Source organism: Penicillium verrucosum (assembly GCF_028828655.1).
Source record: "Penicillium verrucosum strain IBT 35672 chromosome Unknown utg000003l_segment0_segment0, whole genome shotgun sequence".
In the NCBI taxonomy this organism is placed as follows: Eukaryota; Fungi; Ascomycota; class Eurotiomycetes; order Eurotiales; family Aspergillaceae; genus Penicillium; species Penicillium verrucosum.
In genome coordinates, this window is record NW_026643212.1 from 1,446,160 (window position 1) to 1,467,455 (window position 21,296).

General features: G+C 49.2%; 9 protein-coding genes across 9 annotated transcripts; 3 read left to right on the plus strand and 6 right to left on the minus strand.

Annotated features, from left to right (window-relative positions):
• Positions 1–291: 291 nt before the first annotated feature.
• N7516_008243 (putative VPS9 domain protein) lies at positions 292–4,347 on the minus strand (the record flags this gene model as incomplete). Its single annotated transcript, XM_057220962.1, has 3 exons — positions 292–3,887; positions 3,950–4,199; positions 4,270–4,347. The coding sequence occupies 3 exons, from the start codon at positions 4,345–4,347 to the stop codon at positions 292–294; spliced, it is 3,924 nt and encodes a 1,307-aa protein (XP_057071234.1).
• A 638-nt stretch (positions 4,348–4,985) lies between these two features.
• Positions 4,986–5,687, minus strand: N7516_008244 (mitochondrial 37S ribosomal protein uS11m; the record flags this gene model as incomplete). The annotated part of the gene is made up of 1 exon (XM_057220963.1): positions 4,986–5,687. One exon carries the CDS (start codon positions 5,685–5,687, stop codon positions 4,986–4,988), a length of 702 nt encoding a protein of 233 aa, XP_057071235.1.
• Positions 5,688–6,016: 329 nt separating this feature from the next.
• Positions 6,017–7,619, plus strand: tim44 (protein translocase subunit TIM44; the record flags this gene model as incomplete). Its single annotated transcript, XM_057220964.1, has 2 exons — positions 6,017–6,885; positions 6,944–7,619. The coding sequence occupies 2 exons, from the start codon at positions 6,017–6,019 to the stop codon at positions 7,617–7,619; spliced, it is 1,545 nt and encodes a 514-aa protein (XP_057071236.1).
• Positions 7,620–8,593: 974 nt separating this feature from the next.
• Positions 8,594–9,777, minus strand: N7516_008246 (uncharacterized protein; the record flags this gene model as incomplete). The annotated part of the gene is made up of 3 exons (XM_057220965.1): positions 8,594–8,669; positions 8,725–9,725; positions 9,775–9,777. 3 exons carry the CDS (start codon positions 9,775–9,777, stop codon positions 8,594–8,596), a joined length of 1,080 nt encoding a protein of 359 aa, XP_057071237.1.
• Positions 9,778–10,066: 289 nt separating this feature from the next.
• On the plus strand, positions 10,067–13,553 carry N7516_008247 (RIC1 family protein; the record flags this gene model as incomplete). Its single annotated transcript, XM_057220966.1, has 5 exons — positions 10,067–10,390; positions 10,454–11,848; positions 11,905–12,172; positions 12,226–12,701; positions 12,753–13,553. The coding sequence occupies 5 exons, from the start codon at positions 10,067–10,069 to the stop codon at positions 13,551–13,553; spliced, it is 3,264 nt and encodes a 1,087-aa protein (XP_057071238.1).
• Positions 13,554–14,367: 814 nt separating this feature from the next.
• Positions 14,368–15,339, minus strand: N7516_008248 (uncharacterized protein; the record flags this gene model as incomplete). The annotated part of the gene is made up of 1 exon (XM_057220967.1): positions 14,368–15,339. The coding sequence occupies one exon, from the start codon at positions 15,337–15,339 to the stop codon at positions 14,368–14,370; it is 972 nt and encodes a 323-aa protein (XP_057071239.1).
• An 817-nt stretch (positions 15,340–16,156) lies between these two features.
• Positions 16,157–16,693, minus strand: N7516_008249 (uncharacterized protein; the record flags this gene model as incomplete). The annotated part of the gene is made up of 1 exon (XM_057220968.1): positions 16,157–16,693. One exon carries the CDS (start codon positions 16,691–16,693, stop codon positions 16,157–16,159), a length of 537 nt encoding a protein of 178 aa, XP_057071240.1.
• A 596-nt stretch (positions 16,694–17,289) lies between these two features.
• N7516_008250 (uncharacterized protein) lies at positions 17,290–18,927 on the minus strand (the record flags this gene model as incomplete). Its single annotated transcript, XM_057220969.1, is given in 4 exon segments — positions 17,290–18,074; positions 18,091–18,168; positions 18,226–18,452; positions 18,515–18,927. 4 exon segments carry the CDS (start codon positions 18,925–18,927, stop codon positions 17,290–17,292), a joined length of 1,503 nt encoding a protein of 500 aa, XP_057071241.1.
• An 822-nt stretch (positions 18,928–19,749) lies between these two features.
• Positions 19,750–20,463, plus strand: N7516_008251 (uncharacterized protein; the record flags this gene model as incomplete). The annotated part of the gene is made up of 2 exons (XM_057220970.1): positions 19,750–20,042; positions 20,091–20,463. The coding sequence occupies 2 exons, from the start codon at positions 19,750–19,752 to the stop codon at positions 20,461–20,463; spliced, it is 666 nt and encodes a 221-aa protein (XP_057071242.1).
• Between the last annotated feature and the right edge of the window lie 833 nt (positions 20,464–21,296).

Below are 21,296 nucleotides of genomic sequence, written 5' to 3' on the forward strand. Positions count from 1 at the left end.
ATCAAAAGGAATCAATGATCGTGATATTTCATTGAATGCTCTCTGAGCTAAAAAAAAAGAAGAAAAAAAACACAAAGAACAAAGGGGAAGTCCCACCTCCACGCGCCTCGCTATTCCAGTCCTGGAGACGCTTCAGACATAAAACTAACAAAAGATTAAAAACACATACAGAAGCAAAGTTTTCGAGCACATGTCCGCCATGAGATATACAGGTAGAAAGTAGGAAATAAGAGCTGACACAAAAGGGAAAGGTGGAAAGAAATCCTTCAGATCTATCCGGATATATGATCTTCATGCATTCACATCGCGCACACTGCGTAGGCACCGTTCAAGCCGCTTTCCCCGCTCCTTTTCGCGTACAAGGGTATCCTTGACAAACGCTCGGATGGCGTCACGACCGACCCTTTCCCGCCATGAGGTCCAGCCAGCGAGTTCGCCGACCACGACATCCTTGTTCCACGAGACTTCTTTCGCCAGTCGAGTGGACTCGGATTCGCCATCGTGGATCTTTTGTTCGAGGTCGCGAACAGACTTTTGGCGAGACTCTTCGAAGCCGGGCAGGTTGATGTTGAATTTTCGGGGGAGGGAGGAGGAGAGGAGAGAGGAGCGAGAGCGAGATATATGGCGGTTTGTTGAAGAGAGGGAAGACATGAGGGCTAGTGGACGGGATAAAGATATGAGAATTGCGGCGGTAGTGTTGTCGACCGAGGAAAGGGCTGCCAGATACTGGAGAAGAGCGGAGGAGTCAGACCTAGAGGTCGATAGGTAGGCAGCGTAACGGGCAAATGCTTCGATGTGTGAGACCGGAAGTGCATTGGTGGGCGCTCGGAGTGTAGCAAGGACAGATGAGCATATCATCACCGCATCAGCGAGATCGGATGTTGAATTCTGCAATGCGTGCCCTCGGCGAATCAGGGACCGCGTGTTGACATGTACCCCGCGCACCATGTCCTGGGCGTGGGTAATAAACTGCTCTGTGTCGCGCATGCCCTCTAATGACACCGGCGCATATTCGTCGGCGATGGTCTCTGCGAGCACGGCAGCCTTACGGTACGATCGGTCGGCCACCATCTCAGGCTGAAGTTCTGGAACGAGGAAGAACTCCCATAACATTTCGTGAGTTGAAAAGGTTGGATGGGCGAGGAGGGTCTTCAGGAACCGATCTAGTCTTTCCTGGAGATCATGGAGCACAGACCGTGATGGTTTCGAGTGGATCTGGAACGGATTCCGGAAATCCGAGAGAGACGGCATGTAAGATCCCGGATGTTCCACTGCAAGCCATTTAGACAGATTCTCAAAGTCGGAGAAATTGCGCCGACATGTCGTAACGGTATATGTAGTCGATCCGGGCCGCGATGATGCCACAGATTCAGTCGGAGGGAATGGAGCACCGGATTTGAGAATGAAGCGCACGGTTGCGTCCTCGACGAAGTAAGACCGCACGACCGTTGTGACACGGCCCGAGGGATCTCCGCAAGCCGATGGAGGATGGGACAGCAAGATCAAATCGTCGATGCGGTTTCGCACCTCATCATCCTTGGCCAATTCCACCGCCGTCAAACCACGGGCTTCTTTAACATGAACGTCGACTCTTGGGTCCAAAAAGAGGATGCGAACTTGATCAACTCGCCCGTACTTGCTCGCCATCATCAATGGGGTAAATCTCTTGTCGTTGGTTGCGTTGGGATCGCAATCGCTGTCCAGTAATATGCGCCGGGTAATCTCAGGGTCACCAACAATATGTAACAATGTGTTTCCCTTCATATCAACATGATCATCAAGCTGGAGTGGTTTGTTGTCGCCTTGTGCCAGTTGCGCTGCAGTCAATCCGGCTTGAACCATTGTTTTGTACTCTGGATGATCATACGATCGACAGAGTGCAAAGAGCGGTGTTTGTCCATGTTTGTCTCGTTGTCGCCATGGGATAATGCTACCAAGTCTCCCCAGCAGCGAGGGTGTGCTGAAAAGATAATGAGCAACAGTACGACCGTGGACGTCGGACTTGGTCAAGTATGACGCAACCACGTTTGTATCTGTCTTTGCAAATAGGAAGTCTAAGAGGATCTTGACTATGTCGGAGTGTGCAAGTTGCACAGCAGCATTTAATAGCGTGGTCCCATCGGCGTTGGTGTCTTGGATGATTTCTTCCAAGGGGTAGTATTCTTCTAGAGTCAACAGATACTTCAAAGCCTCAGCCTGCCGGGCCTCAACTGCCATCATCGGTATGGAATGACCGGCAGGATCTTGTGTTTTTGTCAAGGTCTCAATCGAATTGTCACCTTCAATTCCACTGGCCATGGACCCAAGGGTTGCAGTCCTGGAGATGAATGAGACCGCTGATGATTCCGATAGGCTGCGAACGTCCATTGAAACCTTCTTGATTGGACGGTGAGGATGAGATTCTTGGATAATCGAAAGATCATCCCAAGTTTGGAATGGGAACACATGGGATAGCGGTGGCGCATCGACAACAGCTTCATCCTGGTATGATTCGCCATTTGTATGACTCGTGTACGAGCTTTCAAGAGGGAGATCATCCGGCTCATCAGCGTCATCTGTCTGGAACAGTACAGACTTTCGTTCCCGCTCCGGTGGGGTCACGTCGTCTATTGATTCGTGATCCTCGTTCGGTTCCAGTATAAATTTCATATCCGATATTCTGCCAGCCTTCGTTGCTTGCCACAAACGTCTGTTCCGAACGCTCGCACGCCGTAATCCGGCGGAATCGGTAACGAGATACATCAAAACAGCTTCGAATGTACTTAAAGCATATCCCATCTCGCCATTATCAACGTCGTCGATGTAAATAAAATGCTGCATGTACAACAACCGAGCTTGGAGATGCCGTATTTGAGAACGAATGACAACAACAAGTAACAACGATACCAAGACATCAGCGTTGATCGTAACAGATGAGGTTCCCTTCTCAGATGTCGAGCCGTCAATTTGATTATAACTTCCAGGGAAGGAGATAACCTTCACTGTTCCAAGGAGGGTATTCAGCATATCATGGGGACATCGAGCGTCGTTGATCTTCCGAAATTCTTCCACGGCTCGCCCAAGTCGGCGAGTCAGTTCTCGCTTCCCTTCACGTCCACCTTCAACGGAAATTCCAACTTGGGACACATCAATGCTCTCCATCTGGCGAATGCGGGAATCCAGCTCTGTGTCTTCTGGTTGGCGGAATGAACAGAGACGAGGGAAAAGCAGTGGCTCGTGAACTTGTTCGGCAACATAACGTTCGATTAGCCGCTCCACTAGAGGACCGGTGAGGTCAGTAGTCGCACCAAGCAACGATAATTGCTGCTTGTCAACGAGGCGGAAAAGATCAATGGCAGCAGTTACTGCGGTTTCCAAGCTTCGACGCATTAGATCTTCGTCGTCCTCAAAGTATTCTTCGGAATTAAATGGCAATCGCCCTCTGCTGCGTGACGACCAGCTGCGGATGGAAGAGCTTTCATCTGTCCAAGACTCGGTGCGGGACAATTTGTGGACGCGTTCACTGCCGGACGCAGATGGCGACCGTGAGGGTGGAGGCGGCAATGGTTTACCAAGTTCTTTTCCAAACTCTTTGAATAATCTTTCCAGGCCCGGGTGCATCTGTCTGGCAATCATCGGATAATTGGCTAGCAGCTCCCCAAAAGATTTGATCTCTTGTTTTGGTGGCGTCCCAATTGAATCTCCGTTTCCATATTTCTTGTCCGGCCTGGGTTGTCCAACGATCCCAGTGTCGGTTCCAGGGACTATTGCTGGTGAGATCTTCCCAGGGTCATATGTTCCGATCAATGGGCGAGAAATGTAGTAAATCAGCCATGGGCGCGATTCATTTGACGGGCTGTAATACAGCACGTCGGAAAGCAGTTGTGCCTGTGTGAGTGACTTGAATCCTAATAGAAATGACGGTGTCAGCGAAATATTCAGGCGAGCGCATTTCAACAAGTGCTCTCACCTTTGTTGCTGTATACTGAGTTGTCCTTGATGATCACCGTCCTCCCATTGAATGTCGTCACCTGCTTTGCTTTCCCTCGATTCTCTCGCACATTATTCTCCTCTTTGGAAGTTGCAGAGCCGGTGTAGATTGGGATGCGGAGCACATGGCTCCCTAGGAACTCATCCGACGCGACAAGATCGGAGTATAGCAGGTTGGACTCCCGGTCGCGTGAACCGATGAGAGACTCTGTCGTTGGAACTAGCAAGACCTGAGGCGCACACGCGATGCCAATTAGCCACTCCGGATGATCCGACGGAAGGTTCACAGCCTCCACCTACATGATTCTCGACCGGTATACACTGGCCCGGGACAGTGCTTCGGAAGAAGGCACGGAGGAAAGGGTTTAGAGGGTGCATCCAAACGGTTTTGGACGGCCCAGTCGAAGGACTCCAGTAACCATCAAGGCGTCCGTCTCAAAGCTCCGCAACAGGGGATATGTGCGCCGTAAGATTTCGCGGGGGAAGGGCAGCTCGCATCCAATAGGCAGCAGCGCGATATGAAGTCAGAGGGAGTCGTTGGATTTAGTAAACAGAGCTACAAATAAGCTTGAACAAAATCACAATGCTAGATCGCAGCAAACAAGAAGCCACAAAGATAAGAGTTGAAGCAGAAGCACATGTGTTGCGGGTGAATCGAGAACGTGATCGACAACTTGATTGGCGCTATACCGCATTAGGTAATTATTCCATTCAATACACTGCGACCTGGCCATCCTCTTGGATAGCTTCGGAGATTTCCTAATTTCCTTAAAATACTTTGTCAGGCCAGAAATGTTGGGCTCAGTCTAAATTTACAGTGGTCTTACTAGTAGAGTTTGTGTAGTCCTGTCATGATGTTTCTAATATACAGAGAATAGATGGCGACAGGTATGCCATATAGATAAAAACACAAAAAGGACTGCCGAGGTCTCTCCGCACAATACAATCCAGTACAGCTGTGCCACGCACAAGCTGCCAACGCAAAACAAAAACATGGTCTCTCCTGTGGAAAGAGATCAACCCAGTCTACGCACGTGTCTGCTGCGAGTACCACCGAACTTCAGTCGAGTGGAATCAGTCACTCGCGCAACAAGCCCCCGAAGGTGTCGTCCTTCGTGGCCCAGCAGGACCTTTGTAAACGCATCGCGGCCCTTTCCAAACCCACGGTACACGACCTCCAACCGTTCGATCTCCATCAGGAAGCCCTTTTCCTGAATCTGATTCATAACATGAGCGGACAGTTGGTATGCAGGGTCAAATCCGGAGCGACCAGCTTTGCGGAAACCTATCTGACCACATCCAATGGACATAAGGGGACTGCCGTTTGATCGTGTCAAGGTGAGAATTGTGTTATGCTTGTGGCAGTAGACGTGCAGGTGGTGGGGAGGAGCTCGGTCGGCGTAGGGATTCTTGATCATGTCGGCTTCGAGGCTTTCGGCCATCCTGGAGTAGTCAGAGCTACCGCGCGAGGACGGTGCACCTGACCTTTTGCCCTGCATCATTTGTGTGATTGCAGAAAGCGGCGATGAGGAACCGGAAGGTGACTCGGGTTCTCGATTCAACATCTGTTTCTCAATGTTGCTACCATCGTTGCGCGCAGAACGCGTGCTTTGGTGGGAGAAGGGACGTGTGATGCTCAAGGAGGAGATTCGAGGCTGAGATTGGCGGCATACTGAGGGCAATGCCTTGGTCAACTTGCTCATCGAAAAGGAGCTCATCGTGGTGACTGGGATTTGCAGCGACAGAGGAATATCAAATGAGGAAACCGTCACTGAATTATAAACAGCCGATCGATTGAACACAATTCACCAATGCGAAGTGCCGAGATGACCACAAAGCGCGGGTGGTGTAGAGCCGTTGTCGGACCGAAGGGAATCGCTGGAAGTTTTTCGAAGTCTTGGCATCTGCACTTTTTCCCTTCCCCGAGATCTTTACCTCTTCCCCATCACCTTCTTCATATCGCGTCCAGGCTGGGCTGGAATCCATCTTTCCTCTACCCTCATATTTAATTCTATTTTGTTCTCCTATCCCGTTAACGCTCTAGAGCATGATTCCGGCCAATATGTCCGTGGCACGAGCCATTTCCTTGCGGTCCCAGGCACCGTCCCTCCGAGCATCATCTCAGCGGTTGTCTCGCGCCGGATCATATTCGACCGTCTCAGCTCAAACATTCACTCACTCTGCCAAGAGCCACCGAGCCGTTCTCCAATCCCCTTCCTACCCCATCTCTCAACTTGTGTCACCGTTCGCCACTCTCCCTTTGACACGGTCTTTCCACGCCGCAACCTCCCTTTGGCAACAGCAGCAACAGCAGAAGCAACAGGAAGGCAATCACGGTGAGGAATCAAAGTCTGAATCACAGGACGAGGAGTCCAAGAAGGAGAAAAAAGAGAAGGAGGAAGAGAAGGCTCCCCCACCACCCCATGGAGACAAGTCTCCTTGGCAGGTTTTCCGTGAGACTCTGCAGACCGAGTTCAAGGCCTCCAAGGAATGGGAGGAGTCCACCAAGGCGCTCGCTTCATCAGCTCACCAGTTCACCGAGAATGAGAATGTCAGACGTGCACGCGCTGCTTACGAGGCTGCGTCAACCGCCACGACTTCCAAAACCTCCACAGCCTTCAAGACCACAGGTCAAGTCATTGGAAAGGGAGCTGCTTGGACATGGAACACCGGCGTTGTGAAGGGTGTTCGAAAGGGTGTCAACGCAACCGGAGAGGGCCTCGAGAAGGCCACGAGACCCGTTCGGGAAACCGAAGCATACAAGAGTGTGAAGGACGCCATTGATGATGGCAGCAGCTCGCGCTACGGCGGTTGGGTTGAGAAGGAGGAACGTCGCAAGCAGCGCCAGCGCCGAGAGGAGCTGGAGCTCAAGGCTGGGAAGTCTCACCGTGTTGATGAGAGAGTTGAAGATCCCAAGTAAGTTTCGATGATGACGAGGTTTCAATTTTGGCGTTTCTAACTGATTTATCTCTAGCGCCGGTACCAATGTCACTCTCCACAAAGATTCCGCCTGGAAAGACTCCTGGAAAGACTTCAAGGACTCCAACCCCATGATGCAGAAGCTCTTCACCATCAAGGAGAACTACAACGAATCCGAGAACCCCCTAATCAGCACAGCACGCAGCATCTCCGATCGCGTTGCTGGCTTCTTTGCCGAGAACGAGACCGCTATGGTCATCAAGAAGTTCCGGGAGATCGATCCCAACTTCCAGATGGAGCCTTTCCTGCGCGAAATGCGTGATTACATGTTGCCAGAAGTCCTTGACGCTTATGTCAAGGGCGATGTTGAGACACTCAAGCTGTGGCTTTCAGATGCTCAGTTCCACGTCTACGCTGCTCTCGCTAAGCAATACACCACTGCCGGACTCAAGTCGGATGGTCGCATTTTGGATATCCGTGGTGTGGATATTTCTCACGCCCGTATTTTGGACCCTGGTGACATTCCTGTGTTTGTCGTTACTTGCCGGACACAGGAGATTCACGTCTACCGCAAGGTCAAGACTGGTGAGCTAGCCGCTGGTACGGATGACAAGGTGCAGCTGGTCACCTACGCTATCGGATTGACTCGTATCCCTGATGAAGTCAACAACCCCGAGACTCGGGGCTGGAGATTGATCGAGCTGCAGAAGGCTGCCCGTGACTACATCTAAGAGCGCAATCCTGTCCCTCTTCACTCTATACAGCCACGTTTTTCTCTATCTTACTGTCGGCATATTCCCTCGTGGATCTCACCCCCTCTTGCATCTTGACTTCCACTCCACCCCTTTCAACTGTACAATACAATACAACTGTTTGATATCAAGCCAGGTGGATCCTGGCACCTGTTACGGTTACGCCTGTTCCAGTGACTCCCAATTCTGCCCTTCGCTGGTTAATCGGATTTTCTTTTCTTCATGTATTAATGCTTCGTTCGTCTGACGTTTTGCCTCAAGTCTTACTCTTGAGGACCTACGGCTCAGTCCACTCAAACTGATCGTTCCTTCCCATAGACTAGGACGCGTGGGATTTTATCTGTCCGGGCCTTGAGGTGTTCTACTGGCGTCTTGGTGCATTTTGTTTCCACTCTCCCCTCGCCACTCTGTATGACTGCATTGGGTTGTTGGTTTTGGTTTCCCGGCATGGGCTCCCCATCATATGAAGCTCCTTGAAAATCGTGTAAATATATAAACGGATATTTTTGGCTTGAATTATTTTGGCTATATATTGTAGTTATCTTGAGAGTATCGACACAACCCTGACCTCGACCTACTGTAAAAATATATAACTATATATATTAGTACCTCGTCCACTTTCACTGGATTTCTCATATCGCTACGTATCTGTTCGGATAACCCAGGGAGACACTTCATGATGCCCACATCAAGGTCTCTCGCTGCTAATGAAGATCTAAGTGTGATGGGCCATCCTAGAGATCATCGGCCTATCTATTCTTATACGATGACCATGATTCTACCAGTGATGTAAACATGGCGGCCAAGGGGTGTGTATCTACCAGTGGACATGCCCGAGAGGAAAGGAAGTGATATTTTTGTCTTTCTAAGGAACGCTTTGAAAAGTGAATTTGCTACATGGTATATCAGATTGCGTCTTTCAATTTCATGGCATTAATCATCGAACCAGAAATTTACTTCTGGTCTCCAGCACCAGCACCGGCACCGGCACCGGCACCAGCGCCACCGCCGCCCATCATGTTACGAGCCCTGAGTCAATTGTCAGTAATGCGATTTGCGAGGCCCAGATATTTTATAAACTTACATATCCGCGAGGTTGGGGTCGCTCATCAAGCTGGACATGTCAGGCATGCCGCCACCCTGGCCAAAGTTTTCGGCCATCTGGCGGAGGCGGGGGTTACTCATCAAGTTGCCAAGCATATCAGGGTTGCTCATGAGGTTCTGTGCCATGCCGGAGAACATCGGGTTGCTCATCAAGGAACCCAGGTCGGGCATACCACCAGCACCACCACCACCGCCAGCTCCGCCACCAAACATGCCGGCTAGGGAAGACAGGTCAGGCATGCCACCGGCACCACCACGCGAGGCACCAGGAGCAGTGTCCAGTTCCTCAGATGGGGGCTCTGTGGCCCGGCTGGTCTCTTCAAGCTTCCGCGTCGATGTTTCCAATCCACGTTTCATGGCCTCACTGCCACCGTTGCCTTCAGCCTCAATACCCTTCTCGTATGCCTCCTTGGCAGCATGGTAGTCTCCCATATCGAAGCGAGCGAGACCCAAGCGGCTCCACGCCTTGGAGTACTTGGGATCGGCGGCGGCAGCAACCTCTGCATCCGTCGCGGCCTTCTCGTGCTCGCCTGAAGCGGAAAACGCGGCGGCGCGGTTGGAGAGATAGATGGGGTTAGCCGGGGCAATCTCGAGAGCCTTGGTGTATTGCTCAATGGCAGCGGCGTAGTCCTTCTTGGCCATGAGAGCATTGCCCTCGGACTTCAGCTTATCGGACTCCGGTGTGGGCACACCGACCTTGGGCTTCTCGCCCTGGGAAGTCTGAGCTCCTGCAGTCGATTGCGGGGTCGACTTGTTGCGCAGCTTCTCGTAGACGCTGTAGATTCCGACCAACGATTGTCCGCCCACGGCATCCTTCACAGCGGCCTCATCAGTAGGGTCGACCTTGAATGTATCCGCGATACAAGACTGCGCGATTTCAATAGACTCAGCATCGTCGGCGGTGAGGGTGCCATCTTTCAGACTGGAGCCGAGGAAATCGATGACAGCCAAGGCCAAGCGCTTGTTGCTTTCTGTTGGAGCCTGCCATGAATCAGTACCATGAATTGATCGCGACAGGCGAGAAGCTTACCATGATAGTTATCTTTCAATAGATAATGTGAAAAAGATAAACAACGGTCAGGAGTGACTGAGACCGAAGAAAAAAAAACAGTTGAGGCAATGCGGGGGATGAGCTTTTGCACGTGATCGTAGCTTATCATTTCCCCGGTCTGTTTCCAACCACGTAGTTTGGACTTTGTTACTTTACATTTGAATTTGTGCTCTGGAATTCTTGTCTGCGCTGCTGACGGAGAATTGGTTCCTTGGAGATGACTCCATGTGAGCTTCATTGTCCATCTTAACCCCTGAACCTGACCTGAGCCATGTACTGGCCTCATGGAGTTCCCAGGGTCTACGCGGTCAATGGACCCGATATTGCCTATGCCTCTTCTGATGAGGATCGTGAAATCCTCAACACCATTCCAACCAATGAGCGCAGTACATTTGACGATATAGCGGAAGCAAGAGGGGAGGATGGTCGACATGAGTCCCCAGACACCCGGACCCATGATTCGCAAAACAACTCGCCCCCGGACACCGGCAAATCAGAATGGGGAGATCAATCTATTAAGGGAATTTGTGTGTCTCGATCTGGTCAGATGTTCGCCACAATGTCAGAGTCGTCAATTGCTCTTTGGCAGACTCGGGTATGTTGACAGCGATGTTATGGTTCATGGAAAGTCTGAGCTTGCGACTGACAATTCTGGCAGCCTACAGCAGTAGTTACAGCAATCTCTCGATCTCGATTCTCGTTAAAAACATACGGTCCGAACGTTTCAATCCTTATGCACCCGGATTCCACCATCCTGGTTGTGCAGACGCTCAATGGGTACCTACTCACATACTCGGTGGCGTTGGATTCAACGACTCGAGTTTACCAGCAGCGATTCGAGTACTCTACACACACCCGTCGTCAGCAATTGGCCCGATTTTCCGCAGTTGAAGAGGCCAATGTAGTTGGAGATATTAGCATCCGCTTCCGAATGGCCATCAAAATCGAGTCGGGAATCGTCAAGGCGCTGGCGCTAGATCAAGAACTTGTTGTCGCCACTGTGAAACCACCAGCTATACAATGCATTCGGTGGACATCTGAGGCCGGAGGAGCTCAAACCACATCTGAGCTATTGAGTCGCATCCTAGAGATCTCGAAGAAGGTCTCGATCGTGGACATGGTTTACGATCGTGCGATGAATCTTCTCATCTGGATCACCAGCAGTGGCCAGGCATATGCTGTGCAACGAGATACGGGCCCACAGCAGGATCCTGAAGCAGCCAAGAAACTATTCCACGGACATTGCTTCCATAATCCGAAGGATGACAGCGAAAACGCCGTGAAGGTGACCGTAAATGCACGATTCTCTCTGTTGACTGTGAGTTGTTCAAATGGTGAAGTCTTGGTTTACACTGCAAAAGATTACATGGGGAACATCCCACTTTCACAAAAGCTCCATTTACCAGCGTCGCCCACAACCACTGGAGCCTTGACTTTTATGAGCTATTCCCCGGATGGATATTGTCTCTTTGCTGGTTTCGAAAATGGCTGGACAACATGGAGTGTATTTGGGAAGCCTGGAGGAAACAGCTTTTCGGTGGACACCGCGTTGGCAGCGGCCAATTCGGAGGATTGGTTAACTGGGGTGTCAGACGGGTGTTGGATTGGCGGCGGGTCGGATATCATTCTGTCTGGACAAAATGATCGTCGCCTGTGGGTTCTGGAGACAGCTCGCAGTGCTTTGACTGGTTGCTTTTCGTCTGCAAACTTGGCTAGAGGCCTGCTGCAGACTAGTACGGAGTTTATCCTCTACCGAGGACACGATCTCCCAGATCTCATGACAATCTCAGGAAAGGATTCGTTGTGGCATCATGCCCAGTATCCTCCAGCATATCTTCATTCCCAGTGGCCGATTCGATCTTGCGTCGTGTCTCAGGATGGGCGGTATGTTGCAATTGCAGGTCGGCGTGGCCTTGCACATTACAGTGTCACCAGCGGCCGATGGAAGGTATTCGAGGATTCAAAAGCCGAAAACTCCTTTGCTGTGCGAGGAGGGATGTGTTGGTACGGCCACATACTGATCGCAGCGGTAGAGAGTGACGGGTCATACGAGGTACGATCTTTCTCCCACTTGCGTTGTTTCCATGCATGACTGATTAGGATTACAAGATTCGTCTTTACTCGCGCGAGGCTTCTCTCGGTAACAATTCGATTATGTTCATCGAATACCTCCCATCACCGGTCGTGTTCATTGGACCGTCTGGGGAAGATTCTCTCTTGGTTTATACATACGATAACATTCTGTACCATTATATCATTAATTCGACACACCCTCAGATCACTCTTGTTCCCGTTGGACAGATCGCTTTCAATGGGATTGTTCGCGCACCCTCTCGCGTTCGATCAATCAGTTGGGTATTGCCGGAGGAGCAGATGCGTGGGTTAGCCCTTTTCATGCATAAACTAAGTACATCATTGACAATAAAGCAGGAAACGGTGATCCATCTCAAGACGTAAAGGTCGCATCCGTCCTTCTTCTTGTGGACGGCAATTTGGTATTGCTGCAGCCCACGGTCTCAGATGTGGGCGACCTCAAATACGACATGCGCGTCATATCCCATGATGTCGAGTATTACATCTTGATGCGTGACCAGATTTCCTTCAACTTTTCCTCGCAGGTTGATGAATCCCTACCCGCTAGTCCTTCTGTTGATATGGCACTAGAGCCACCTCATAGTAGTCTATCGCTCCGGGATTCTCTTTGGATGTTCCGGGGGCAAAGCCTGCTAGCTTGGAATGATGTTCATGATGTTTTGCGGGAGGAGGTGGTGCCGGCACCACTCAACATCCCCCTGGACTTCTATCCACTGTCTGTCTTATTGAACAAAGGCATTGTGCTTGGCGTTGAATCGGAAATGATGCAACGACGGGATGTGACATTCACTGTTCTGAAATTCGCCATTCGAGTAAGTTACTTTCTCCATCGATAGCATCTTGTACTGATCTGTGGGCCTCAGACACACCTCTTCTTACCATATTTCCTCCAATATGGCCTGGCCAATATTGGGACGCCTGCGGCTCTCGCTCTCTGTCGCCACTTTTCTCACTTGTCTTATTTCGCTCATGGATTGGAAATCCTACTTCACCACGTGCTGGACGACGAAGTGGATAATGAGAGCCGAGCAAGCAAAAGCGAGGACCCACAAGCGCGAGCAGAACCACTACTCCCAACCGTAATTGCTTTCCTTCAAGCCTCGCTTCCTCCCAGGGATTACCTCGAGATTGTTGTACAATGTACACGGAAAACAGAACTTCGATCGTGGCGCACACTGTTCACTTACCTACCTCCACCCAAGGATCTATTTGAGCAGGCCTTGAAACTTGACTCCCTCAAAACTGCAGTTGGATACCTCCTTGTACTGCAGGCATTTGAGGATGAGGAAGAAGGACATGATGGCCGCATCGAAGAATACGTTGTTCGCTTGATTGCTCTCGCCTCCCAGAAGGGAGACTGGGAGCTATGTGCTGAGCTGGCCCGCTTTCTTATTGCTCTGGATGCCTCAGGCGAGATGCTCCGGCGGGCGATTTCCCGAGTTGGTCTGCAACCCAACTTGCAGTCTTCCGTGAAAGGCACGTTTCCTGGCTCGACGCCCCGATTTGGTCCTGCGGGTGTCCAGGGCCTTGGCTTGAACCTCCCAATCAGGTCGCCATCATGGGCATCTCTTTCCCCGACATCGTCGCTCTCACCCCTTCCAAGCCGGCAAGATGGTGACGTGTCAGAAGAAAATTCCTATTCCGTAGATGAGCAAGGTAGATAATTAATTGGAGTTTGTTGATAGTAAAAACAGTGAAATAATGATTATATCAATCTCCGTGTACGCTATAACATAGTACATACATAGATATCCCGTCATTTGACAATTTGGAACTTCAACTTCACCAAGCCGAAGATTATGCATAGACTCAATCAAAACCCTCCAAAGTATAGCCATTACCGCTTCTTAAATGAGGCCAGTTAGGTCAGTTCATCTCTGCCTGAATTGTATTCTCTTTTCTCGGTAGACATATCGCAACCCCCGTGCGACGGACAAGAGTCACCTGAACATTTATTTTGAGATTTAGTTGATAAATGGCCATTCGTGTTTGATACTGAGTAATAGGTTAGTATGAGTATAAGGCAAGAAAGCCTCAGTCCACGGGTGGTATATATCCATGTGATGGGAGGGATTAGGTATAAAAATATGAAGTTTCAACACAATGAGAAGGAACAATGACATTCAGACATTCAGAAAAGAAGTCCCCGTCTCTCTCTAGCTTCGTCACTAGGCCGCCGCTTAAATAGATTAGTAGAGGTTTCTATGTGGATGTATATAACGTACAAAAATACTATCAATATATACAATTTACGATCACCCTTGTTTTAGGAATTACAGAACTTGAGAAAGGATTTGTGAAAGTCATATAGTATCATTGTGAAAGAACTTTCTACCTATGGACATCAACTCACCGAACACCGCTATATCAAATTACCAAATCATCAGTTTAATATTTACAGGGTCATCTGGGCAAACGACTATCTATTCACGGACACCACAGATATATATAGAACCCGCGTACACCCAGGTAGTGAGGCTAAGCAGTTCCAGATATAGGGATCGGCTCAATATCAAATCGTAGGTGTATAGAGCCCGCACGACCGAGAGTGTGAACTCTAGCAATGCGATGGGTACCTCTCTCCCAAGCCCCAATAACAAGACATGCCGCTGATTTCCCTAGCTTCGTACCTAGGATCTCTCGATATTCCCTAGTACCATACTCCCATACCTGATTCTGGGGTCGATCAACAAAGGGCCACCGCACGTGATGTCTGGGGTAGAGGATTTCTTCCATATAGGGCAGGGTCTCGTCGTTCTGCACATAAGTAAAATAAAGATGTTTGAGGGTATCGATGGGGTGGTCAAACTTATATTGGGCGAGGGCGATATCCGACCAATTCGGCCCCCCGAATCTGTTAATATCTTCACCTATTATAACGCCTTCTCTGATGGAATGTGAATACTCAGTTTGCCTTTTGCAGCCATCCTTGTCAAGATCGTAGCGTGTCAGCTTTGTGTACCGGTACGTTTTATATTCTACTGGGTGCCCTACTTGTTGCAAATCCTCGTGGATGGGTTTGGGCGGGACATTGAATTGGTTCTCCGGACAAGTAAATCTCTTTTTCTTGTCGCTGTGGTTGAGTAATTCATACAATGTAAGTTCTGATTGTCTACATGGACATCCATCTCGAGTTGGGTCAGCAATCCATACTTCGTATAAAGCTCCCTTTCGGTAATACTCGTTGACTTGATCGTCCGACACCGGGGGTTTGTTAGGAAATAAATCGTCCCAAGGCTGAGAGGGTGTCTTTCCACCACTAGATATGCTGCTGTCATCTGGAATGGGATAAGGGAGAGGGGATTTTGGCCGTTCTGGAGACTTTGGGGACTTGGCGGGTTCTGCGGATTTAGATGTCAGACGCCGGCGGGTTGGGGAGCGAGGAGAGCTACAGTCATCCTCCTCGCTGAGCTTACGTTTCCGGAGCCTGGGTGCTGTATTATCTGCCATTTTTAGTCTGAGTTCTAGTTTGCCTTACGCTGTGTAGAATAGAGCGGGAATTTTGGGTGTGGATTTTGGGTGTGGATTTTGGGGTGTAGTCAATTGTGTCTTGTGATAATTTGATCTCGAATGAACACTTGTATCGAGGAAAGGAGAGCCCCTATAACTATATAGTCCTGGTGAATTTCATTATTAGTTGATCGAGGGCTATTAAAAGAAGAAACAAAGGAGCCCTCGACGAAAATACGACGTCTAAGAGCCAGAGCAAGCCATAAAGATACCACAGAATGAGCCTATTTAGTACAAAGAGAGTAGAGACCCGTGACAAAGAGTATACAAAGGCAAACAAGAACTTCTTTGTTGGGATAATAATATTCTAACCTATAGATCATATTGTTCCTGAAGCCAGGGGTAAAATAGAACAATACCAGCTACATATGTATGATAATAAGACACACTCTAGGTCTAGCACTAACAGGCTCATGTTTAGAACAAGAACCCTTTAGTTGTGAAAGAAAGGTGTATATAGTCTTGAGCTCAAATGATCCTAGTTCTTGTTGTTCTTCCTTTCTCCTTAGCAGACAGCAGCTTGCAGTCAGCTACAATACAGTCATACTGCCTGCTCTATTCCCCTAGTTATATAGGAAGGTATGAAGTGCAGTATCACAAATAGTAATTGGCCAACCCGAATGGGGTAGGTAAATAGAGTGGAGGGCATGTCGTTCCAACAATCTAACCCGACTAAACAAGCACTCGAACTCAACCCAATCATCTCGCTATCCTAACCCATTATCTCAGGTACGCACTGTAATCACAATCCATGTATCTAAGCTTTCGAGTCCGAAGGAGTAATTTCTGCAGACCAGCAGGTTGATCGAGAGGTGCCAGAAACAACCCGCAAAGCAGCAAGCTGCTTCCGGCGTGCCCTCAAGGCTTCCAAGTCTTCCTCCAAGGAACGCATACTGACAGCCATCTGGGCAATACGGTCGAGAAGAGCACACTCAACCAAAACAAGCGCAGTCGAGCTCGCAGCAAAGAGTTCATCTGTCAGCGGAGAGTGATATACCTCATTAACACCACCGGAAATACCGGCCAGAATAGCTTCTTTTACACTATCTTGATAATTCCCTCCAGTAACATCGGCCTCTGGAGAGGGAGATAATGTATGAGTCTCGGTGTGTGAGCTGTGTGGTGTAAGCCCAATTGAGAAAGTACTAGTTGGAGTAGAGGGCCCCTGCTGGTCATTGGCAACTCGAGGAGGTAGGTCAGCGTCGCGAACAACTTCGCACGTGGTGATGTCATCTTGAATGAAGGAAATATAGCTAGAAGCCACCAGAGAGGGGCTCTCCAGATCGGAGTTCATGGTAAGATAACGCATCATGTTCCTAAACCAAGTGAGCATAGACCTGCTAGCACATGAAAAGGGCCAAAGGAACCACCACTTTTTGTAAAGGGTAGTTTCAAAAAGCGGAAGAGCCGGTGGGATATGGATGAAGGATATCTGGGGTAGGAAGACTATCTTTATGTTCAGCCAGACAAAGAACAAGGGACAAACAGGAAGCGGGGAGAAGCAAAAGGTACTTAGCAAAGATCAACTGATTCAGACGATTGGATGTTTGTCGGCTGCAGCCCGCCTATAATGCCATCGTCCTCAAGAGATGGTCCTCATCCTCCGCCGCGCGGGCTGATCATAGTGAAATTATAGACATGCATTCCTCGGCTGCTCATTAGGCTAAAATCGTAAAGAGTCCATACCTCACCGCATGAATATCCTTTCGAGTCAATCTGTCGAGGTTAGAACATTACATCTGTTAGTTATTCAAAAACCCCGAATTCCCCCGAGGTTGTTATGTACAAAAAGCCATTGTTGTCTGTAGAGCAATCCCCGACCGATATCTCGCTTCCACACTCCTCTGAATCTGGAATATCCTTCGTGAGTGCAGTAACCACGTTCCCGAGTTAGTAAGAAGGAACATGCACTGCGCGGAAACGTGTGAACATATCGCGAGCGCGTGTACCTCCTTCCCGACCAGTGCCAATAGCCCTCAAATCAGTGAGACCGGCCCCAAGCTCACGGCCCATCCAGCAACCCGCCCACACAAGACTTGCGTCAAGATGCTTGCCGACCCGGCTCATGCGGGCCAGGTCATCGGTCAAGATAAGAGCACCTCTTCCGTTAGGGTTGGCATTGCACAGTCGGACGACCTCATCCTCGGTATCAAATGGATGAACAGTCGCGACAGGTCCGAAGACCTCCCGTCCCATAAGATGATCGATACGAACGTTGCTCAGGATAGTTGGAGGGATCCAGAAACCATTCTTCGGAACTTGACGGGGAATGTCGCCCGTCTCGAACGTGGCGTTCGCAGGTTGTTCAGCCTCCACGAGGTAAGATCTGATCTTGGCATAATGCTCCGCCGAAATAACTGGGCCAATTCCCTTGCCCCCCATGGCGTAATCAGTTTCGACGCATTTGATGAGCAGTGGCAGTAACTTCTCGTAAGCCGATCTGTGGACGTAGATACGAGAACCGCTGAGACAGAGTTGTCCACTGTTCTCAAATGCCGCGAAAGCTGCGAGAGCAGCCGCTTCTTCCATATTGAAATCAGCAAAGATAATAGTAGGGCAACTGCCTTTGACCTCGAGAAACAGGAGCTTGTGAATGTCGGGAACAGTGTTGCGTCGAATCTGAATGCTTGCCTCGACACCCCCAGTGAACGAGACCCCCCCGGACAAGCGGCGAGCTAACAAGGGCCGCACCGGTGTTGAGCCCATCGCCGAAAATGATGTTCATAACGCCAGGTGGTAGGTTGGCACGTCGGAGGACTTCGCTGAACACTATCTTCAGGGTTAGTATATGTTCATGTGAGTACATCAAATGGGATAGTCACTCACAAAAGGCAGTGATGCTAGAAAACTCGCTGGGCTTGGCCACACCTGTGCAACCGAAGGCAAGGCAGGGGGCAATCTTCGAGCTCAAAAGGAACAGCGGCATGTTGCAGGAAGTGATAATGGCGAAAACACCCACTGGTGCTCGGTGCTCGTAGGTCATAGTAGTCGATCCTATGAGGTTGTTGAGATGCACCCCATTGTCGTCCTGAAGAATATAGTTGGCGAAGTAGCTATCAAGAAGAAAAACGTTAGATAATGTCATATGTAGAAATGCAATCAACAATTGACGAACCGGAAGACTTCAACAGAACGATCAACTTCGGCCTGAGCCCGAAAGACAGGCTTGCCTACGTCAGTGCTTTCCCACAAAGCAAACATGTCTCTCTTCTGCTCCATAATGGACGCAATTCGGAAGAGGATTTCGGACCGGTACTGAGGTGTGGTCTGAGACCATCCTGGGAAAGCCCGAGATGCGATATTGACGGCGTATTCAACGACGTTGGCAGCACTGCGGGGCACACTCGCCAGGTGTTGGCCCGAGCGAGGGTCAAACGAGTCAATCCATTGCGCAGTGTGCGCGGAAGCAAGGAACTGGTTTTCGATGAAGTTCTGCACTTGAATAGTTTCATTTGCAGGGTTCTCGAGGTAGCCCAGAATCCGTGGGAAGGTGTCGATGGTCCACAAAGTGGAAATGGTGGTAGCCATTTTGCGATGGATGAGAGAGAGAAAGAAAGTGAGAACGCGCGGGGGACAACGCGTGTTTAAATAACTAGCCCTATCTTCCTATGTTTGTTTGCTCCCCTCAGGTCACGTTGTCTCACCAGTTGGTGAACCTGTTTATCAACTCCCGGGCATTCATCGATGCGATACTTCTCATACTCTCATACCCCCATCGATTCATGGAGGATTGCCCTGATTGCCTTGTTATCATAAACCTCCGCTCACGCGACTTTGACCCCCATACACAGTCTTCTGGTTCACACTGTTGTCATTAGACACCTCTGATATCTCCACCATCAATCACATGGCAATATATTGGCGTCTAGCACCACCTGGTAGTCTGGGATTTTGTCTAAATCTCAGCGATGAGAAATCCTACGTTTGGATTTTGAAGCCATGTTCTACCATCGCAGTGTGACCACTTTGTGGTTCTTTGAAAATCCACATGGTATTTCTGTGATCAGTGATGCGCAGAAATATAGGAATACAGGAACCCTCCCCCCTCCTATCTACTTGAATGATTGTTTCTCAAATAAAACCAACGCCATTCACCCCAAACGGAAATGGGAGATGTCTCACAGAGGCCTGTCTGCTTTGTCCTATACAAAGCCAAGGTATAATCTCCTCGCGGCCTTTGGTGCCTTTGGTTCTTTGATCGTTTGAGTCTTTAGCTGTTTATTTAGTCCAATGTCTCAACAATATCATTCATTGTCAAGGTTGCTTTGTTGTTTCTCGTGGATATATCTACTCACTATATAACTCTGGCTCAGGGGACCCTGGTTGGTTATTCACTGTATCCTTCCTATAATGGCTTTGAAGTATCCCCAGTTCGAGTCATACGGGGATAAGCTAATCCGATGGATGGAAAATGCCAATGAACCCGGATGCCCGGTCCCCAGATCTACACTCACCACCTGGACTTTGCCACAGCCTATTCTCTGGCATAGCGAGCATGAAAGAGAATGGCTATCACCAGACCAGATTGCCTCTATTGTGGGTAGTGGGACGCCACTCGGACAACTTATTCCAAATGATATGTATCCTACAGAATCCCCGTGTCTACGGCAGTCAATCATCAAGACCCGGGGTGGGGTCACTGGGTTGGTCGGGACGATTGGACCAACCTTACTATTTATTTATTCTATTAGAAGACGCCCTGCATCGAACGATCCACACGTGTCCGAGCTTGCCAAGATTGCCTATGAAACGCATTTTCCGTTGGAGAGCGTGAAGCATGTAATTGTCAATGAGGTACAGGAAAATGCAACTGAACCATTTATTGAGGAGCAAATCTACCCGTCCCGTGAGGGACTTATTTATCCGTCTGCAGAGCCTCAAACTTGGGACTACGCTACACCAGAGTTTAGGGCTATTATGGGGACGCCTATCGGTAAGGTTGTCGGATCCTTCATTCTGGGTTCGTTTGGACAGGGAGTGAAAAGGGTTTGTCGCATTGTTACTTTCCAAAGAGGTCTTGAGCTTCACAAACTGGATATTCGTTTTGATATCGAGGATATTTGAGGTCTGCATTGAGCCTTCCGCTCTATGGGAAAGAGAATGTATGATTACCCTAAACTAGCGGCCAAGAGATCTGCCAATTTCCTTCCTCATTGAATTTAGCGTATTATATTGAATATGTAGCTATGATTTTGAATTATTTCTTCTTCAACTGTTTCACTTCAGATTCACTTCAGATTCACTTCAGATTCACTTCAGATTCACTTCAGATTTAATTTACTTTGAAAGTTCCTATGTCCATTTTAGAAGGCATTAATTTTATTAACCAGCATCGGTAGGCTTCAGTTAATAACTACAACCTTAGTGGATCTAAATTACTGCTGGCAATATAATCCAATAAGAGAGTTAGTTATGTGCTGGTGGCATACTTACCTAGTTACCTAGGTATGTTGTAGGTAGTGACAACGCGGGGTGCATATATAAAAGTCTTTTTCTTTTTCTTTTTTCGTCACCATTTATCATCAGTTTCCTTCGCCGACACGTGCCTATCTGCAAGCTGATAACCAAGAACAGTAAGTAGTACTCATCCTCTATGATCTTACAGGGAACTTACGAGTGTTATCCTTTAGGGTTACTATGGATAACAATCCAACAAGAACCTTACACCCGAGAGATGTACTTCGTTAGCTTGCCGAGTCGATGAATGGGGAACAAGATGGACTTTCTGTGGCCATCCCCGCATACACTACCTGGAGATCGGCTCTCCAGGCTGTCGAGTCAGCCCTCGACGGTGTTGACGAGCCATTTATAATCTTTCTTCGCCGCAGTACAAACCGTCGTGTTCTGCGTGAGTGGGGGTTATAACCTGTTACAACCTGCCCCTAGACTGGCGAGTT